Source organism: Vombatus ursinus, unplaced genomic scaffold (assembly GCF_900497805.2).
Source record: "Vombatus ursinus unplaced genomic scaffold, bare-nosed wombat genome assembly UNPS02014768.1, whole genome shotgun sequence".
NCBI classification, from domain to species: Eukaryota; Metazoa; Chordata; class Mammalia; order Diprotodontia; family Vombatidae; genus Vombatus; species Vombatus ursinus.
Genome location: NW_020954546.1, coordinates 24,066,489 through 24,082,170, shown reverse-complemented (window position 1 = coordinate 24,082,170; position 15,682 = coordinate 24,066,489). Strand labels below are relative to the sequence as shown.

General features: G+C 51.4%; 1 protein-coding gene across 5 annotated transcripts in view; it reads left to right on the top strand.

Annotated features, from left to right (window-relative positions):
- Positions 1 to 15,455, top strand: part of ABR (ABR, RhoGEF and GTPase activating protein) — a 297,476-nt gene extending 282,021 nt beyond the window's left edge. For all 5 annotated transcript variants that reach the window (XM_027861657.1, XM_027861659.1, XM_027861658.1 and 2 more), the window contains 7 exons: positions 1,584 to 1,643; positions 1,879 to 1,988; positions 3,373 to 3,512; positions 6,058 to 6,192; positions 7,903 to 8,008; positions 10,194 to 10,341; positions 12,510 to 15,455. In XM_027861657.1, coding sequence (XP_027717458.1) covers positions 1,584 to 1,643; positions 1,879 to 1,988; positions 3,373 to 3,512; positions 6,058 to 6,192; positions 7,903 to 8,008; positions 10,194 to 10,341; positions 12,510 to 12,599 — 789 coding nt within the window. In that variant the 3' untranslated portion in view covers positions 12,600 to 15,455. The remainder of the gene's footprint in view (positions 1 to 1,583; positions 1,644 to 1,878; positions 1,989 to 3,372; positions 3,513 to 6,057; positions 6,193 to 7,902; positions 8,009 to 10,193; positions 10,342 to 12,509) is intronic.
- Positions 15,456 to 15,682: the final 227 nt, after the last annotated feature.

Here is a 15,682-nt window from a genome sequence, read left to right as displayed (position 1 = left end):
CAAGGTCCTTGGGGTTCCCCTCCTGTTCCTTAGGGTGCTGGGTGACTTGTGTCGCTATAACTTTGGACTATCTACTTTGCCTCTGAACCTCAGTTTCTTCAGCTATAAAATGGGGTTAAAATTCCTATATTTATTGGGAAAACTTCTAGTGCCTCTCCATTATATATAATAATTGCTTTTGGTTTTGAAATAGTTATTTTTTATGATACTAAAAAAGACTCCTTTTATGCCTGTAGTTTGTAGGATTTTTTTTAGCATAAATGAATTTTATACTTTGTCAAAGGCATTTTCTTTGTCTAGTGAGATGATTGTGTAGTTTTAGATGTTTGCTTTTCAAAAAATATTATGTTTATTGTTTTCCTATTGTTGAACCAACCTTGCCTCCCTGGTGTAAATCCACTTCAGTCAGAATGAACCATTTCTTAGATAATCCGCTTGACAGAATTTCATTTAAAAATTTTGAATATGTATCCATTAATGGTATTGGTCTGTAGTTTTCCTTTTTTTGTTTTATCCTTCCCTGGTTTAAGTATTAGGACTCTCTTTGTATCATACAAGGGGGTTTGGTAGAGTGCTTATTTCCTCGGGTATTGAGAATAACTTGCATAGACACATTAAGAAAGCACTCTAAAAGTTTGATTTAATTGCCTTGCAAATTCATCAATACCAGATTTCCCCCACCTCACCCGCCCCCCCCCCCCGGGAGTTCCTTTACAGTTAGATCTATTTCCTTTTCTGAGACTGGGTCACTTAAGATCTCTACATGGTGTTCTGTTACAACTTTCCATCTCCCATCTCCACATCTTTGCACAGAGATGCCAGAGACTCATACCTGGAGCACCATCCCTCCTCACATCCTAGCACCTCTAGTTTCTCTCAAAGTTCAGCGCAGGTTCTACCTCCTGTACGAGACCTTTCCCAATTCCCCCAGATGCTGGTACCTCTCCCATCCCCCAATTATTTTGCATTTATTTGGGAAGGGAATCCCCTTCCGTTTTCATCGTATGTGTCTTGTATGTACGTAGTTGCTGTGTGTTGTCTCCCTGTTAGAATGGGAGCTTCTTGAGAGCAGGAATCACGTTTCTGCCTTTCTTCTTATCCCCAGGGCTTAGCATAGTGCCTGGCACTTGCAATAAGTGCTTAGTTTGTGCTTATATCTATACCTGTTGCTTCCTGCAATAGAAGGTAAGCTCTCTGAGGGCAGAGACTACTGTCCACGTTTCCTCAGCACCAGCACAGTTCTTGGCGTGGTGGTTAATCCATTCTCCCTGTCTTTCTTATTCCTCACAACCTGCCAGTTCCTGTCCTAGGCTCCCAGTGTGACTGTCCTGCTGAGTCTCATCCGTTTATTCCTTGGTATAACAGATATTTATTGTGTATCCGCTCTGTGCTCCTTACTGTGCTAGGTGCTACTCAGGATATACAAAAGTTCAGGATGGTCTCCCCACAAGGAGCTTACAGTTGAGCTGGGAGCCCGAAAGATCTAGTCAGCACACCCTGGTGGCTGGTGGAGAGGCATTTTCCTCTGCCTGTGGCGGAGGCTGTGCCATGTGTAACTTTCCCCATCTCCTCTGTTTCTGCAGCTGGACCCACAGACTGTGCAGACGAAGAACTGGCACATGGATGTGATCGAGATGAACGGGGTAAGGCCATGGGAGATAGAGGGGATCCCAGCGTGGCATGGTGTCACTCCCCGGCTTCCTGCTGCTTCCAGAGTTTTCCTTGGGTTAGTCTTGCCCACCCAGCAGCTGGACCTGCCTTCCCACATCTTGATCCCTTTGTGTCCATCCCCTTGTTGGGGTCTCCAACATCGTCGTTCCAGGGCATTAACTACCCCTGCCCCAACCCTGCCCCAACTTGGCCTTTTCCTTGATGCAGATCAAGGTGGAGTTCTCCATGAAATTCACCAGCCGGGACATGAGCCTGAAGAGGACCCCATCTAAAAAGCAGACAGGAGTGTTTGGGGTGAAGATCAGCGTCGTGACAAAGTATGTGCCATTCCTGGAACCTATATTCCTTAGGCTGTCAATCCAAGTGCCCCAGGCCCCTCCACTCCCCGCCAGACTCATACCTCCCCAAGGGGTGGAATGAAAAGAGCCCTGCACTGGAAGCCAACATTCTAGGTTCAGATCTCCACTCAAACCCCATTGGGGGTTTTCTTGGCAGAGATTTGCCATTTCCTTCTCCAGCTCATTTTACAGATGAGGAAACTAAGGCAAACAGGGTTAAGTGACTTGCCTAGGGTCACACAGTCAATAAGTGTCTGAGGCCAGATTTGAACTCAGGAAGATGAATCTTCTTGACTCTGGGCCTGGCACTTTAGCCACTGTGCCACCTAACTGTAGCCTCGGACAAGTCCCAGGGCCTCAGTGTCTTTCTCTGTAAAGTGAAGGAGTGGGAGCAGCTGGGCTAAGTGATCTCTAAGATCCCTTCCAGTTCTGAAATGCTATGATTCCAGTGCTTAGCATCGTTCCCTAACAAATGATTATTGATTGAGTGATTCAAAAGTTGGCTGCTTCATGCTCCCTCTGACTCTTCTCCCCCCAGGGGCAGATGAGATTCCACTGCCCTGAGTGAGGTGTCGAGGCAACATCTTCTAGGAAAAGGCAATTTAGGACAGGGAAAGAGCCCTGGGTTTAGAGTCACAGAGGTCCTGGGTTCAAATCCTGCCTTCCTCATGTCCTCCCTGTGTGACTTTGGACAAATCGCTTACCTCTGTGGGCCTCAGTTACCTCATCGAGATGATGAAGGGCCTTGGGCCAGACCGCCTCTAAGGTCTCTCTGAGCGCTACATCTGGGATCCTATAATCCTGGGATATGTTGGGGGGAGGGTGGGCACGCTTTCGGCCCAGCTGGTGTCTTATCTCAGAAAGGAGAGTCTTTGTGACTGGGAGGTGAGGTTCTTCCCTGGAAACAGATACCTCATTCTCCTGTAGGGAGGGTCCCCCAGGGTGTGTTCATTCTCACCAAAACTCCTTAGGGTTTTCCCAAAGGAAAAGCCTCTTCCCTCTTCCATCTGCTTGGGTTTCTGCTTAATCTGCCTCCCTCCCATGAAGCCCAAACATTTTGTACATGACCCTTATCTTGGTATCAACTTGTGAGAGGAGAACAGAGACCCTGTGTACCTTGATCTGATACCCCCACCCCCTTTTCCCACCCTCTACACACACACACACACACACAGAGCAAGCCCTGTAGGTATCTCCTTCTGTTCTCCTCACCCTTCCCTGCCTCTCCCCTCCCCAGTCCAAGCAACCAGGGCCGCCCAAGGTCAGGGAATGGGAGTGGGTCAGGTGAGTGGGAGGTAAGGGGAGGTGACTCTGCTGTCATAGCAAAGGTAGTCACCGTGCTGCCCACTCCCTGCCTCCACAGGCGAGAGCGCTCCAAGGTACCCTACATCGTCCGGCAATGTGTGGAGGAGGTAGAGAAAAGAGGCATTGAGGAAATCGGAATCTACCGGATTTCGGGGGTGGCCACTGACATCCAGGCACTGAAGGCTGTCTTTGATGCCAGTGAGTCCCAGGGGAACCCCAGGACCTGGGTGGGGGGGTGGGGGCTGGGGAACATGGACTAAGACAGAGAGCAGAGGGTGGGACTTCCACACTTTCTTGTCTGGCTCTCAGGGGTTCTCCCCACACTTGCCTAGACTTGCAGGTAGTGGGGAGCCTTGGATCTGACAAAGCTGAAATTTACAGCTTACATCTTGGAAACTGACTCCTGTGCTCATTCCCAGGGTACTCAGTGGAGACAGATTTAAAAGCCCTGAGCTCACACTTCTTGGCTTCTGGATGCCAGGCTCCTGAGGTCTCAGTAGAGTTTGAGAGGCATTGTGGGACCCTGGGTGAATCATTTCACTGTCCGGTGTTCTGGGTAACCCCCTAAGACAAGGGTTTATCTCATGGCCTCCTTAGGCAGTCCACTAAAGCCTACGGGCTCTTCAGAAAAATGTTTTTAAAAGCATAAGATACATAGGATTACAGAGGAAACCAATTACAGTGAAGCAAATGTATCAAAATATACATTGTTTTAAAGTTCAAGATGCCAGGTTAAGAGTCTCTAAAACTATTAGTTGCACAGAAGGGGCCAACTTATTTTGGCAAAAGTAGTTTCCTCACCCAGGACATCTCCGTACCAATAAAATCAGTCTCTGTTGTATATTTGTCCTGCCTTCTCTTTTAAGGCCCTAAGACAGTCAAAGGTTGGACCAGAGCCTTTGGTTTCATTCATACGATCCTGTAGTGATAGCCTAGGGCTGTGTCTTGTTACTGGTACTTAGTACATGGTATGGACTGGCTGCCTGCCTGCCTGCCTGCTGGGATAGCCAAACTGGTCTGGGCAGACCAGGCCAGTCCCTTAGAGGCTGAGCTGGACAGCTCCTGAAGAACCAGCCTGAACCTTCTCCCTGGCTCTTCCCCTCTACCCCACCCCAACCCCAGCAGTGACAGAGGCCCTGAAGGGTGGCCCTTGGCAGGCACAGAAGATGACATCCTTTGGGGTGGGAGGGAGAGAGGTTGGGAGAATGAAGGGGGCAGGATGGGGCCAGGAGGCTGAGGGAGATACTGGCACAAAGCTGATTGTTCCTGGCCCAGATTTCTCTTCATGGCCTGAAAACCAAGGCTTGGTTGAACATGATTTTAGGTGTAAAAAATGTGTCGAGCTTTCCAGAGAGGGGCTTAGCTGAGACTGTCAGTGAGGACAGAGCCTCTGTACGGTATTAATGTGGCCCCAGAGTTCTGGATCATGGAACTGACTTTTCTCTCTCTCCCCCGTCCCCTTCTCCAGTCTTCACATAAGAGAGTCATGGGCAAAGCAAACCAGATACCAGCCCCAAGGCATAGTATCCTCTACCCTCAGTCCCCAGCAAGGACTCAGTAAGTCCCAAGCTTTTCCAGACAGGGCTGAATCACAGATACCTTCATGGATTTGTCTTGGCCCTGCCTTACCCTTAACAGGGATATTGAAGAGGCAGCATAATGTAGGAAACAGAGTAATAATAATAAAAATAATAATAATAGCTAACATTTATATAGGACTCTAAAGTTTACAAGCTGCTTTTTACAAACATGATCTCATTTCATCCTCACAATAATCCTGGGAGGAAGAGGTTGTTATTATCTCATGTACAGACGTGGAAACCAAGGCTGTGAAAGGTTGTGATTTGCCCAGGATCACAGCTAGTCAAATGTCTGAGGCAGGATTTTGGATTCGGGTCTTTGTGACTGCCAAGTCTCACTTTTGATCTCTTGTGCCCCCAGCTGCCTAGAGCAAGGCTGGCTTTCAAGCTGGGCCTCAGAGTCACCTAATGTCTCACAGCCTCAGTTTCCTTATCTGTAAAGTAACAGGTTGAACTAGTTGGCCTCTAAGGTCCCTTCTGGCCCTCCATCTATGACCCTTTATCAGGAACCCTGTATGAGGAAAGAAACCTTTTACCAGGAAAGCCCTTCATGCCAGCTTATAGCCACCCCCCATGTCGATGGCCCCTGGCCAGGCCTGCAGGAAAAATCCTTCTGACAGTTTTCCTAGCATAGCATGAATAGAATAGGGAAATATGGTACCTGTCATTTCTGGGGGAAGAGAGAACTGCTCTGAAACTCCTGGGCCCCAAGATAGGAGGGAAATACTTTGAAAAGCTGCCAAGATGCATGTGTTGATAAGTGGGGTGCACCCAACTTATTCTTCTTGGCCCTAGAGAGGAGAATTTGACCAATGGGTGGAAACTGCCACAAAGCAGATTTTAGCTAAAAAAAAAAATGGTAACAAGATCAAACAACATATGCACTCTTTGGCTGTGAGGGAAGAAGGTGGCGGGATTTTGCTGGCTCCACAAAGGTGTATTTTAGGCAGGATAAGGAAAAACTCCCTAACAATTACAGCTCTCCAAACTGAGATGGGCAACACTGGTGGTAATGTGCTCACCATTCCGGGAAGTCTTAAAATAGAGACCAGGAGAACCCTTATCAGGGATGGCTTGGATACATTCCTAGCAGTCAGCTTTGACGTTCTGCGCCTCTGTGGGGGTGACTAATTCCCACTCCTCTTTTCTCCTCTCCTCTCCAGACAATAAGGACGTGCTGGTGATGTTGAGTGACATGGACATCAATGCCATTGCGGGGACCTTGAAGCTCTACTTCCGGGAGCTCCCAGAGCCCCTCCTCACAGACAGACTCTATCCAGCCTTCATGGAGGGCATCGGTGAGACTTCAGCTGGGTTCCTGAGGGCTCTGATGGGGCTCCTGGGATTGGGGAGCAGGAGCAGTTAGGAGGGAACAGTAACACGTGGCTGGTTATTAGTGCTGCCCCTTCCTTTCATTTAGGTTGAAGGAGGAAGACTTCTGAGCCCAAAATGCCTTAAATTCCCAGGTCCACTAGAAACCTACAAGCCGTAATGGCACTGGGGATGATCTCAGGCCATTTGTTCAGTAGTGCTCAGTACCCAGGAGAACAGGGCTGGCCTTTGAACATAACCGATCCTAATGGAACGGCTTAGACTTTTTCTGTTGTGTGCTCTGGCTCTTGACTCATAGGTTTGACCCCCTGGCCCCATCATCTTCTCCCTGCCCTTCCATCCCATGCCCATGCTTTCCTCCTCCAATCCATAATTACTCATGTTCTAACACCCTCCTTCTTGCCTTGCAACTCTTAGAACGCTGAGGCTCTCTGATGAGCACAGCCTGGACTGGCTTTCTGAGTCCAATCCCATTTGCCAGAGGGACTCAAGGAAAGGGATTCTCTGCCCTCAGCTGTACCATTCAAGGATGGCCTGCCTTCTTGACCCTTCTGCCCACACTAGGGACCATCAGAGTAAAGCGGCCCTTGGTGGAGGAACTTTTGGGTTTGGCTCAGCTGCTGCCAGCTTCCCCCTTTATCCCTGTCCTCTCCAGGACTCAGTCCCCTCACTCCCTATCGCCTCCTCTGACCCTTTCAGCAAGCTCTGGTGAGGTAGTCTGCGCTTCCTCCTCCAGCCTTCCAGCTCTGCTTTATTAAAAATGGTAACAGGAAACAAAACACCATTAGCATCTTTGGCTGGGTGCAGAGGAAGAAGGAGCAGAGGGGAAGCAGGGGGAGGCAGAAGGTGGACAGGCTTTGCCAGCTGCTGAGGCACATGTTGGGTGAGATGAGTTAATGAGTAAATGGATGAAAAGGCATTTATCAAGGGCTCACCCTGTGTTAAGCGCTGTTCCGAGAGCTGGGGATACAAGCAGAAAAAAACTAGACAGTCCTTTACTCTCAGGGAGCTCACAGACTAATTGGAGAGCATAGCACAAGGAAGACTAGTCAGCTGCAGCGAATTTTACCTCACTGCGTTCTCTCTTTTCTCTGTGTATTTCCCGGAGGCAGGAAGACAGGTCAGGGATAGCGTCCAGGTTGGATCAGCTGACTTCTGAAGTTGCCTTCTGGGCCTCAGTTTCCTTCTTTGTAAAATGAGGGGCTTTGGGGCAGCTAGGTGGCGCAGTGGATAGAGCTCTGGCCTTGGAATCAGGAGGACCTGAATTCAAATTTGACTTCAGACACTTGACACTTACTAGCTGTGTGACCCTGGGCAACTCACCTAACCCCAACTGCCTCACCAAAAAGCAAAAAAAAAGAGGGACTTTGATTAGGTCACTTCTGAGATACCTTCCAGACTTAGATCCTCAGTTCTTTCTGCTGATTTGAGACTTACCGAGCCCCAGGTCCAAGGGTCCAGCATGAGGTCTGTAAAGAGAACCCACCTGCCAGGAAGCTGGGGAGACAGGACGGTCATGTTAGTCCTGGGCACAGCAGAGGGCATCCACCCCACCCTGCTCCTCTGAGTCACTCAGCCAGACAGATGCGTAGGGTTCTGTAGGTGAGGCCTGGGCATGCGCCTCATCCAGACGAGCTTGCCCCCTTGCTGACCCGTTTTCTCCTGTCTGTCTCCAGCCCTCTCAGATCCTGCTGCCAAGGAAAACTGTATGATGCACCTTCTCCGGACCCTTCCCGACCCCAACCTCATCACTTTCCTCTTCTTGCTAGAACACTTGAAAAGGTAAAGAGGTGTGGGGAGAGGGGTTGCCCCGGGGTCTCCTGGGCTTGGTAAGACTGCCCAGCGGGACAGGCTAGACCAAGGAGTTAGCCAAAGCTGTGTGACCCTGGTAACCTCTCGGTCACCACGGCCCTGGGGAAGGCAGGCTCCCAGGGAGGTTGGAAGGACCCTTCCAAGTGAACAGACTGACTCTGGAATCAGATCTGCTTTCTGGTCTTATTGCTTGTGACTGTGGATTAATCACTTAACCTCCCTGGGCCTCAGTTTCCTCTTCTGTAAAATGGGGGCAGGAGGTCTCTGAGGTCCCTTCTGGCTATAGAACTATGATCTTAAGATTCTTCACCTTCCGGCTCTTGACTCGTGAGCCTGTGAACTTAGATGGCAGCCCTGGGGCATGGGCTGGAGCAGGGGTGGGGAGCCTGTGGCCCTCTAGGTCCTCAAGTGTGGCCCCCTGACTGAATCCAAACTTCACAGAACAAATCCCCTTAATAAAGGGATCTGTTCTGTAAAACGTGGACTCAGTCAAAAGGCTGTACCAGAGGACGCAGAAGGCCATATGTGGCCTCGAGGCCCAGAGGCTCCCCATCCCTGGACTAGAGAGAGGGATTGCATTTCTCAGCAATCCTGGCATCAGCTATCCCATCCCCCCCCATCTGGCCTCCTTGGGGTCTGGGTTTTCTGGCTTCTGGGAATTGGCCTTGGTGAACACTGGTTCAGGCTGGGCAGAAGCTGACTGTTCAGGAGGCTGGGCCTTTCCCACACCTCTGGAGGAGCCAGAGGAGTGGGAGATGGAGCCGGGAGTGAGCTCAGGTTTCACGTTCCTCCCATCCTCAGGCACTTTTCCCTCTGGTTTGGCCAGGACCGAAGTCCTATCCAGTTCCCAAACAGTTTGGAGAGTGAGCAGGAACATCCGTGGAGAAGGGTGAAGGGAAAATCCATTAGGTTTTCCACCCTGAGAACCGGGCACAGCCTGTTCTCACATCTGGTCTCCTGGACCAAGCTCAATTTCTGTGTGGGTTGGGGGCGGAGGAGGCCTGCACAGCTGCCTCTGACATGGCCCTGTTTTCCTGCCTGTTTCCAAGGCAATGGACTGCTCCATTTGGGCAGGGCCTGTGGGTTTCCCCCAAAGGATGGTGGTGGCCCTGGTAGGGATTGGGGGTATCTGTGAGTGCAGGTCAGGCTGGCGACAGTTCCAGCAGGCAGTTGTCAAGTGGCACTAGGGCGCTGGCGCTGGGGACAGGATAGGAGCAGGTTTCTTTGTTAGATAACTGTGCGGGGTGGAGATTGGAGGGAAGCGGGGACCGAGGCCTGCCTGGGCACTGGGTACAGACAACAGCTAATACCTGCTGTTTACAGAGAGAAATCACAGCGAGTGCATCTGGTCAGTTATGCAAGAGAAAGGAGGGCGGGGAGAAAACCAAGTCAGACTTCAGAGCATTAGTGATGCAACAGAGTCATCTGGAAAGCGGGGAGGGACAACCCGTGCACCCCTGGATTTGGAGAGGCTGCCTCCGGTTCTGGGAGCTCCCTTCACAGGGCCGGCTCCATCCCAAAACCACAGTGGCCTCGCTCCCTTGTGGCCCTGCGCCCTCCTTAGCCCAGTTGCCCCTAACTAGCCAAGTGACCTTCAATTGACTCCTCCTTGCCTCCCAGAAATGAGGGGGTTGCATAGATGGCCTTTGGCGTCAGAGGGTCAAGGTTCACATCCCACCTTTGACATGATGACCTTTGGGCGAGTCACAGCCTCCATGGACCCCAGTGTCCTTGGGCACAGTAATTGGATTGAAGCTAGGAAGTGATGAGACAGATGGAGAGCTGGCCTGGAGTGGCCTGGGGCACATCTCTTCACCTCCTTGGCTCCTATTTTCTCTCATATGTTTAAAAAAAAGAAGTCAGCTCAAGAGGGTTGGGCTCAGTGAACTGTAAGGTCCCTTTTAGCTCTAAGTCTGTGATGCTGTGAATCCCTCAAGCCTAAGTTTCCTTTTCTGTAAAATGAGGGCTTGGACGAATGACCTTGAAGATATCTTTAAGATCTGAACCTACAGTCTAGAAATTAGCCATCCCTTCAAGGCCCATCCTCAAAAGGATTCGAGCTCCTCCGCCTCCAGGTAGGGGATGCATTAGGGAATGGGCAGGCCATTCCTCCAGGGACCCCAGGGCAGAAATGACCACACGCTGTCTCCCCTAGGGTTGCTGAAAAGGAACCCATCAACAAAATGTCCCTTCACAATCTGGCCACTGTGTTTGGCCCAACATTACTGAGACCATCTGAGGTGGAAAGCAAAGGACACCTGACCTCGGCCTCGGACATCTGGTCCCACGACGTCATGGCACAGGTAATCACCAGGTGGGGTGCCTCTGTCTCCCACCAGCAGAGGGGGAGTGGGAGCAGAGCCTGCCTCCTTCGGGCACCCCAGGAGAAAGAACAGAGGGCAAGCATGGCACAGGAGATGAAGGGCCTGACTCGAGTTCAAATACTGTCCCTGATACATCCTGGCGGTGTGACCCTGCACTTGCCTCTCAGTGCCACAGGAAGCTCTCAAGATCTGCTCTGAGAGAAGCCGTGCCTCCTTGAGCACTCCCCGTAGAGGGAGCTGGACGTGGCGTCAGAAAGACCTGAGTGCAAATCCTGCATCAGACACTGACTAGCTGTGTGACCCTGGGCAAGCTGCTTAACTTCTCTTAGGTTAAGCTGCATCCTCGTCTGTGAAATGGGGGGACGAACAGCACCTACCTCTCAGAGGGGTGTGAGGATCCAGTGAGATAATATTTGCAAAGTACGTTGCAAACCTTAAGGCTCTATAGAAAAGCTAGTGATCACTATTAGAAAGAACATGTGGTCTGCAGGGCCGGAAGAGGGATTACATGATCCACCAGCTCCCCTTTCCCTGCAGCCGGCTCAGGAGACATCCACTGAGGTCGAGTTGTAGGATGCCCCACCCCCACAGTGCTGGGGGGACTAGAAGTCCTCTCCTCAGAATAAGGCAGACCCTGTTCCCCAGGACCCCACACTAGTGCTAGGATTTCTCTCTTCCTCCTTCCGCACACACACCCCATGCCCCAGCACCCCCAGAAACCCTGGAAGCACGTCACAGTGGAGGGGGCACTGGCCTTGGCGTCAGGGAAGACAGGTTCAAATCCTTCCTTTAGACCCAGGACAAGCCACTTAACCCCTCTGCCTCAGTTTCTTCATCTGTAAAATGAGGGGATTGGATTCAGTAGCCCCTAAGGTCTCTTCCAACTCCCATGATTCTGTGGCTCTTGTCCTCTGTGGAAGAAAAGCCACGTGGGATTCACTCAGGGCCAGTCATCCCAGAGCTTCCCTAATACATAACAGCAGGGAGTCAGTGAGCCAAAGGGGCTGAAATCCTGGCACTCAGGATGGCATTTCTTTTCTTTTTTCCTTTAAAAATAGTTTATGAAATATTTCCCAATTACATTTAAATTTTTTTTAACATGTAAAAAATTTTTGAATTCCAAATTGTGTCCCTCCCCCCGTCCCTTGAGAAGGGAAGCAACGATATTGATTATATGTGCGAGGTAGAACAAGGCTTTGTAAACTGAGGTCTGTGAGCTTGCTTGCTGGAGGCGGGTGTGTGTGTGTGTCTGTGTGTCGGTGTGTGTGCATATATATATATTTAAACTGTTTAATCGTAATTGGCTTCCTTTGTAATCCCATGTGTTTTATGCATTTAAAACTACTACTGGGAAGGGTCCATGGGCTTCCCCACACCCCCAGGAGGGTCCAGGATACAAACAGGGTTAAGAACCCCAGGCTTAGAGTCACTCGTCCCTGAGCTCCCCTAAGGCTTGAGAGGCGGAGGGCGCAGAAGGCAGGCAAGCGCTGGTCAGAGGAGAGAGTTGCCGTTTTCGGTCCCAGGATGGCTGACCATCCCAGGTGACTTAAAAGGCAGCCCCACACCTGGCCATTCTAGCAGTCAGCACCAGCAGCTGGCACAGAGCCAGGCACTTCAGTGAACACTTGCTGACTGAGCGGATTCCCATGCCGGCTCTCTGGGGGCTCCTGCTCCACTCGGGCAGACCGGTCCAAAGGTGTTTTTCTCCATCTCAGTCTGGAAACCTCAGCAGCCCGGGCAGCCCGCCCCGCTGCCTGGGTTAGGCTGTCGGATGAAGCCAACTTGGTGCTGTCTAAAGAAGATGCCTTCCCTCCTAACCCGCCCCATTCGATGGGTCAACAAGCATTTATGAAGAGAGCACTGGCTTTGGGAATAAGAGGATCTGAGTTCAGATCCCATCCCCAACACTCCCCAAGGCTGGGATTCCTCATCTCCAAAATAACCAGGTTGGGCTCGAAGGCCCCCGAGCTCTTGGTGTGTGACCCTGTGGTCCTTTCCTGTGCTTCCTTTGGGGAGGCTATGGGAATGTTCATGTGCTGGATTTTGAGGGAAGCAGGCCAAGGAGTTCTCTTCCCCCACAGGATGACTGTGGCACTGGGTGGGGGGCAGCTTCCAGCCCTCACGGCTTCCCTTCTGTTTCTCCGTAGGTCCAGGTCCTCCTTTATTACCTGCAGCATCCTCCCATCTCCTTTGCGGAACTAAAACGGAACACACTGTACTTCTCCACGGACGTTTAGCGTAGGCATGGGTGGCATGGGGTCCACCACGGGGGCACCAGTCCCTCCCGACTTGGCCCTGGGGCTCAGCATAGACTTGAAAATCCAATCAACCGACCACCCCACAAAACCAGATGGAGCAAACCAGACCACAAGGGAAGCAGATTTCTGACAACCGGAATGTGCGCGTCTCCTGTGCAGCCTTGTACAAAGCTGGCCTCGTCCTCCCTCTCTACCCCCATCGCCCCGCTGTGCTCCATCCCTGCCCCTCTGTACTTCCGCTCACGTCTGATGCCCCGTGGTGTTCAGGAACTGTCCTATGTATATTTGTCACGAAGAAAAGGTAGTGGCCCACTCAGGCTGGGGACCCAGACAGCCTGCTCTGTGGTTTTCTTTCCTCCGGCATTTTCATTTCTCCTGAGTCTAAATGCAGAGGTTTTTTGTTTGCTCTGTGTGACTTCTGCCAAGCTGCCCTCTCCTGGCACTGCTCCCAGAAGCCCCTTCTCTTCGCTCCCTCTACCAACTCCCACCCCACACCCCTCTGCATGTGAAGCCTCAGCCTGGGTCTGCTCATCTGGGATAGCTCTCCGCGGTGCTGTGTCCTGTTTTGCCTTGACACCGGTGAGGACAGTGAGGACCACAAGATGGGGCTGCGTTAACTCCCCACTCTCTGAGCAAGTGCCCAGAGACAACTGTGGGAGCTGCTGTTCCTGAGAGTGTGTCTATAAGGGTCCTTCCTTGTTTCCTTTCCCCACTTTATAACCCCATCTCTAGGAGGGATTATCACCTGATTTTTCTTCCCTTGCTTTTCAATTCCTTCCTCCTTGGTATTCTATTTCCTTTGTGTGCAGAGTCATGGCAGGCGACCTGCTGTCCAGCCAGAAGGTCTGGGGGACCTCTTAACTCACAAAGGTGTGTGTGACCTTGGGCATGTCATTCCCCTCTGATCCTCAGTTTCCTCATCTGCCAAATACAGGTCTTGGACTAGAAGAGCTTGAGGCTCCTTCCTCTCCTCTAGATCTCTGATCCTGGGGAAACTTCAGAAGAGTTTGGGCCACTTCTCCCCATTTTGTGTTCACGGGTTGGAAAGTGAGAGGTACCGAGTATACCCCTGGGGTCCCTAAGGGGAGGGGTGGGAGATGGGGCAGGGAAGGACTCACTCTGTGAGTGAGGGGCTAACAACTATTGTCCTGCTGGGCCTTGTCTCCCTTGGGGCCACAAATAGGACTGACCCAGGTGCCCAGAAAAGAAGGCAGCCTTCAGCAGGCAGTAGAACTCAGCCCTTGGCACCTGTCATACCTCCTCAGTAACTCTGCCTTAGACCTGTGTGCTTTGCAGCCAGGCACTGCCACAGGGTAGCCCGTCATGCCCTCGGGGAGATCCAGTAGGATCTCTGAAGTCCCCTTCTGCCCCTGCCCCAGCCAGCAGGGGGTAGGTCAGCTACAGCACTGACCCCCTCTCCTGCCTTGCCAGAGCACCTGGGGGAGGAACAGCTCGAGGCCTGGGCACGACGAGGCCTGGGCACAATAGTTACACTCGGCCTCCGTGGTGCTGTCCATTTGGATCTCGCTTCTCCTGCCTGCCTGGCTTCTGGCGGTAACCTTCCCACCCAGGTGCGGGAAGGGGGCTGGAGGAAGTGAGCCATCTGGCCTCTTTGAGGACTGCTCTTCCGATGGGCTGACGCACTCCCAGTGCTGGCACTTCCCAGCCAAACACTGGCAACTCCAAGTTGGATTCTGATTTGCCTGGGAGACTGGCTACCTCGTGCTGGGAAGAGGAGGGAAGTCCCCACATCTGTAGCCCTGGGTCTAGGCCTGGATAGCCCGCTGAGTTTTCTGTCCACACGGTGACATGATAAAGAGTCCACTTGTACAAAGGTAGGGCTCCCTGCATTTGAAAGAAGAGTGCCATCAGTCTATTCCTGGCCTCCTGGAAGCTGAGACCAGCTTGCCTGGCTGGTGCTCATGGCCGAATTTTGATCAAGGGCACATGGAAGATGCCAGCCCCTTCAGTGAGAAGCAGTCCCCTCTCTGGTCCTCTTTTTCTCCCTTGCCCAGGAGCTGGATATGGCCATGCTCTAGCAATGTCAGGAAAAGGAAAAGGGTGATGGGAGAGGGGACCCACTGGCAGCAGAGGTACAAGGATACAGATGAAAAGAGGAGAATCCCCAAGTCCAGAGGCCCCAGCTGCCCAGTAGCCTTGGCACGCCAAAGTTAGCCTTCTGTACCATGGACCCTTTCTTTGGCTTCCAAATCAAGTCCCAGGGCTGGAGAGAAAGCCTGACTGGAGCTGGCAGCAGCTGAAGAGGAGTCCTCTTCCCCAAGGCCCCCACCAAGAAGCCAGTGGGAAAAGAGGAGTGACTTCTGGCTTCTTGGGGCATCAGCTGCTGCCACCTGGAGACGAGGAAGCAGGAGAAAAGTAGAGGCTAAGGAGAAGGTAAAAGAATAAAAATATTTATATATCTAAAAGTCCCCAGTGGGAAGAAAGGATAGGTACTAAGCCAGGACAAAGCTGTACAAGAGAGAGATCCTTTGGTTTCTCAAGTTTTGGCCTATGCAGCCCAGGCCCCAGCCATGGTAGCCTGCTGTGTGGCACAGATGGAGTTAACAACAGGGCCCCCGAAAATAGGCTGCAGGTATCCTCCCCCACTCCACATCGCCTTGCCCTCTTCCGTGCAGGGGCCTGGGAGATCTGGAGAGTTTTGCGGATACAGGTAGGATAGGACTGTTCATTAATAATTTGACTTTAATAAGTTGGTAAGGATATATTTTTTTTGTCTGTGTTGTTTCAATTATGTAGATTATTATAAATGGATGTAAACCATGTGAGAGGAAAATGTTAATAAAAATGCAAAGCCCCAACATTTGCACAAAACAACCCTGTGGTGTGGATGTTTGCTTTCTCAGTGGCCCAAGGAAGACCTGGAATCCAAATCCTTAACTCTCTGTGTCAGCAGCATCCACATGTGAGTTTCCTGAACGCTGCTTTCTCAGCTACGCACCTCCCCTTCATGTCAACGATGGAGTCAAGCTTAAAGAAAGAAGGCTTCTCAGCCCTTTCCTTGGATCTTGGTTGAGTAAGCTCATTGGTGTTAGCCACCAGCC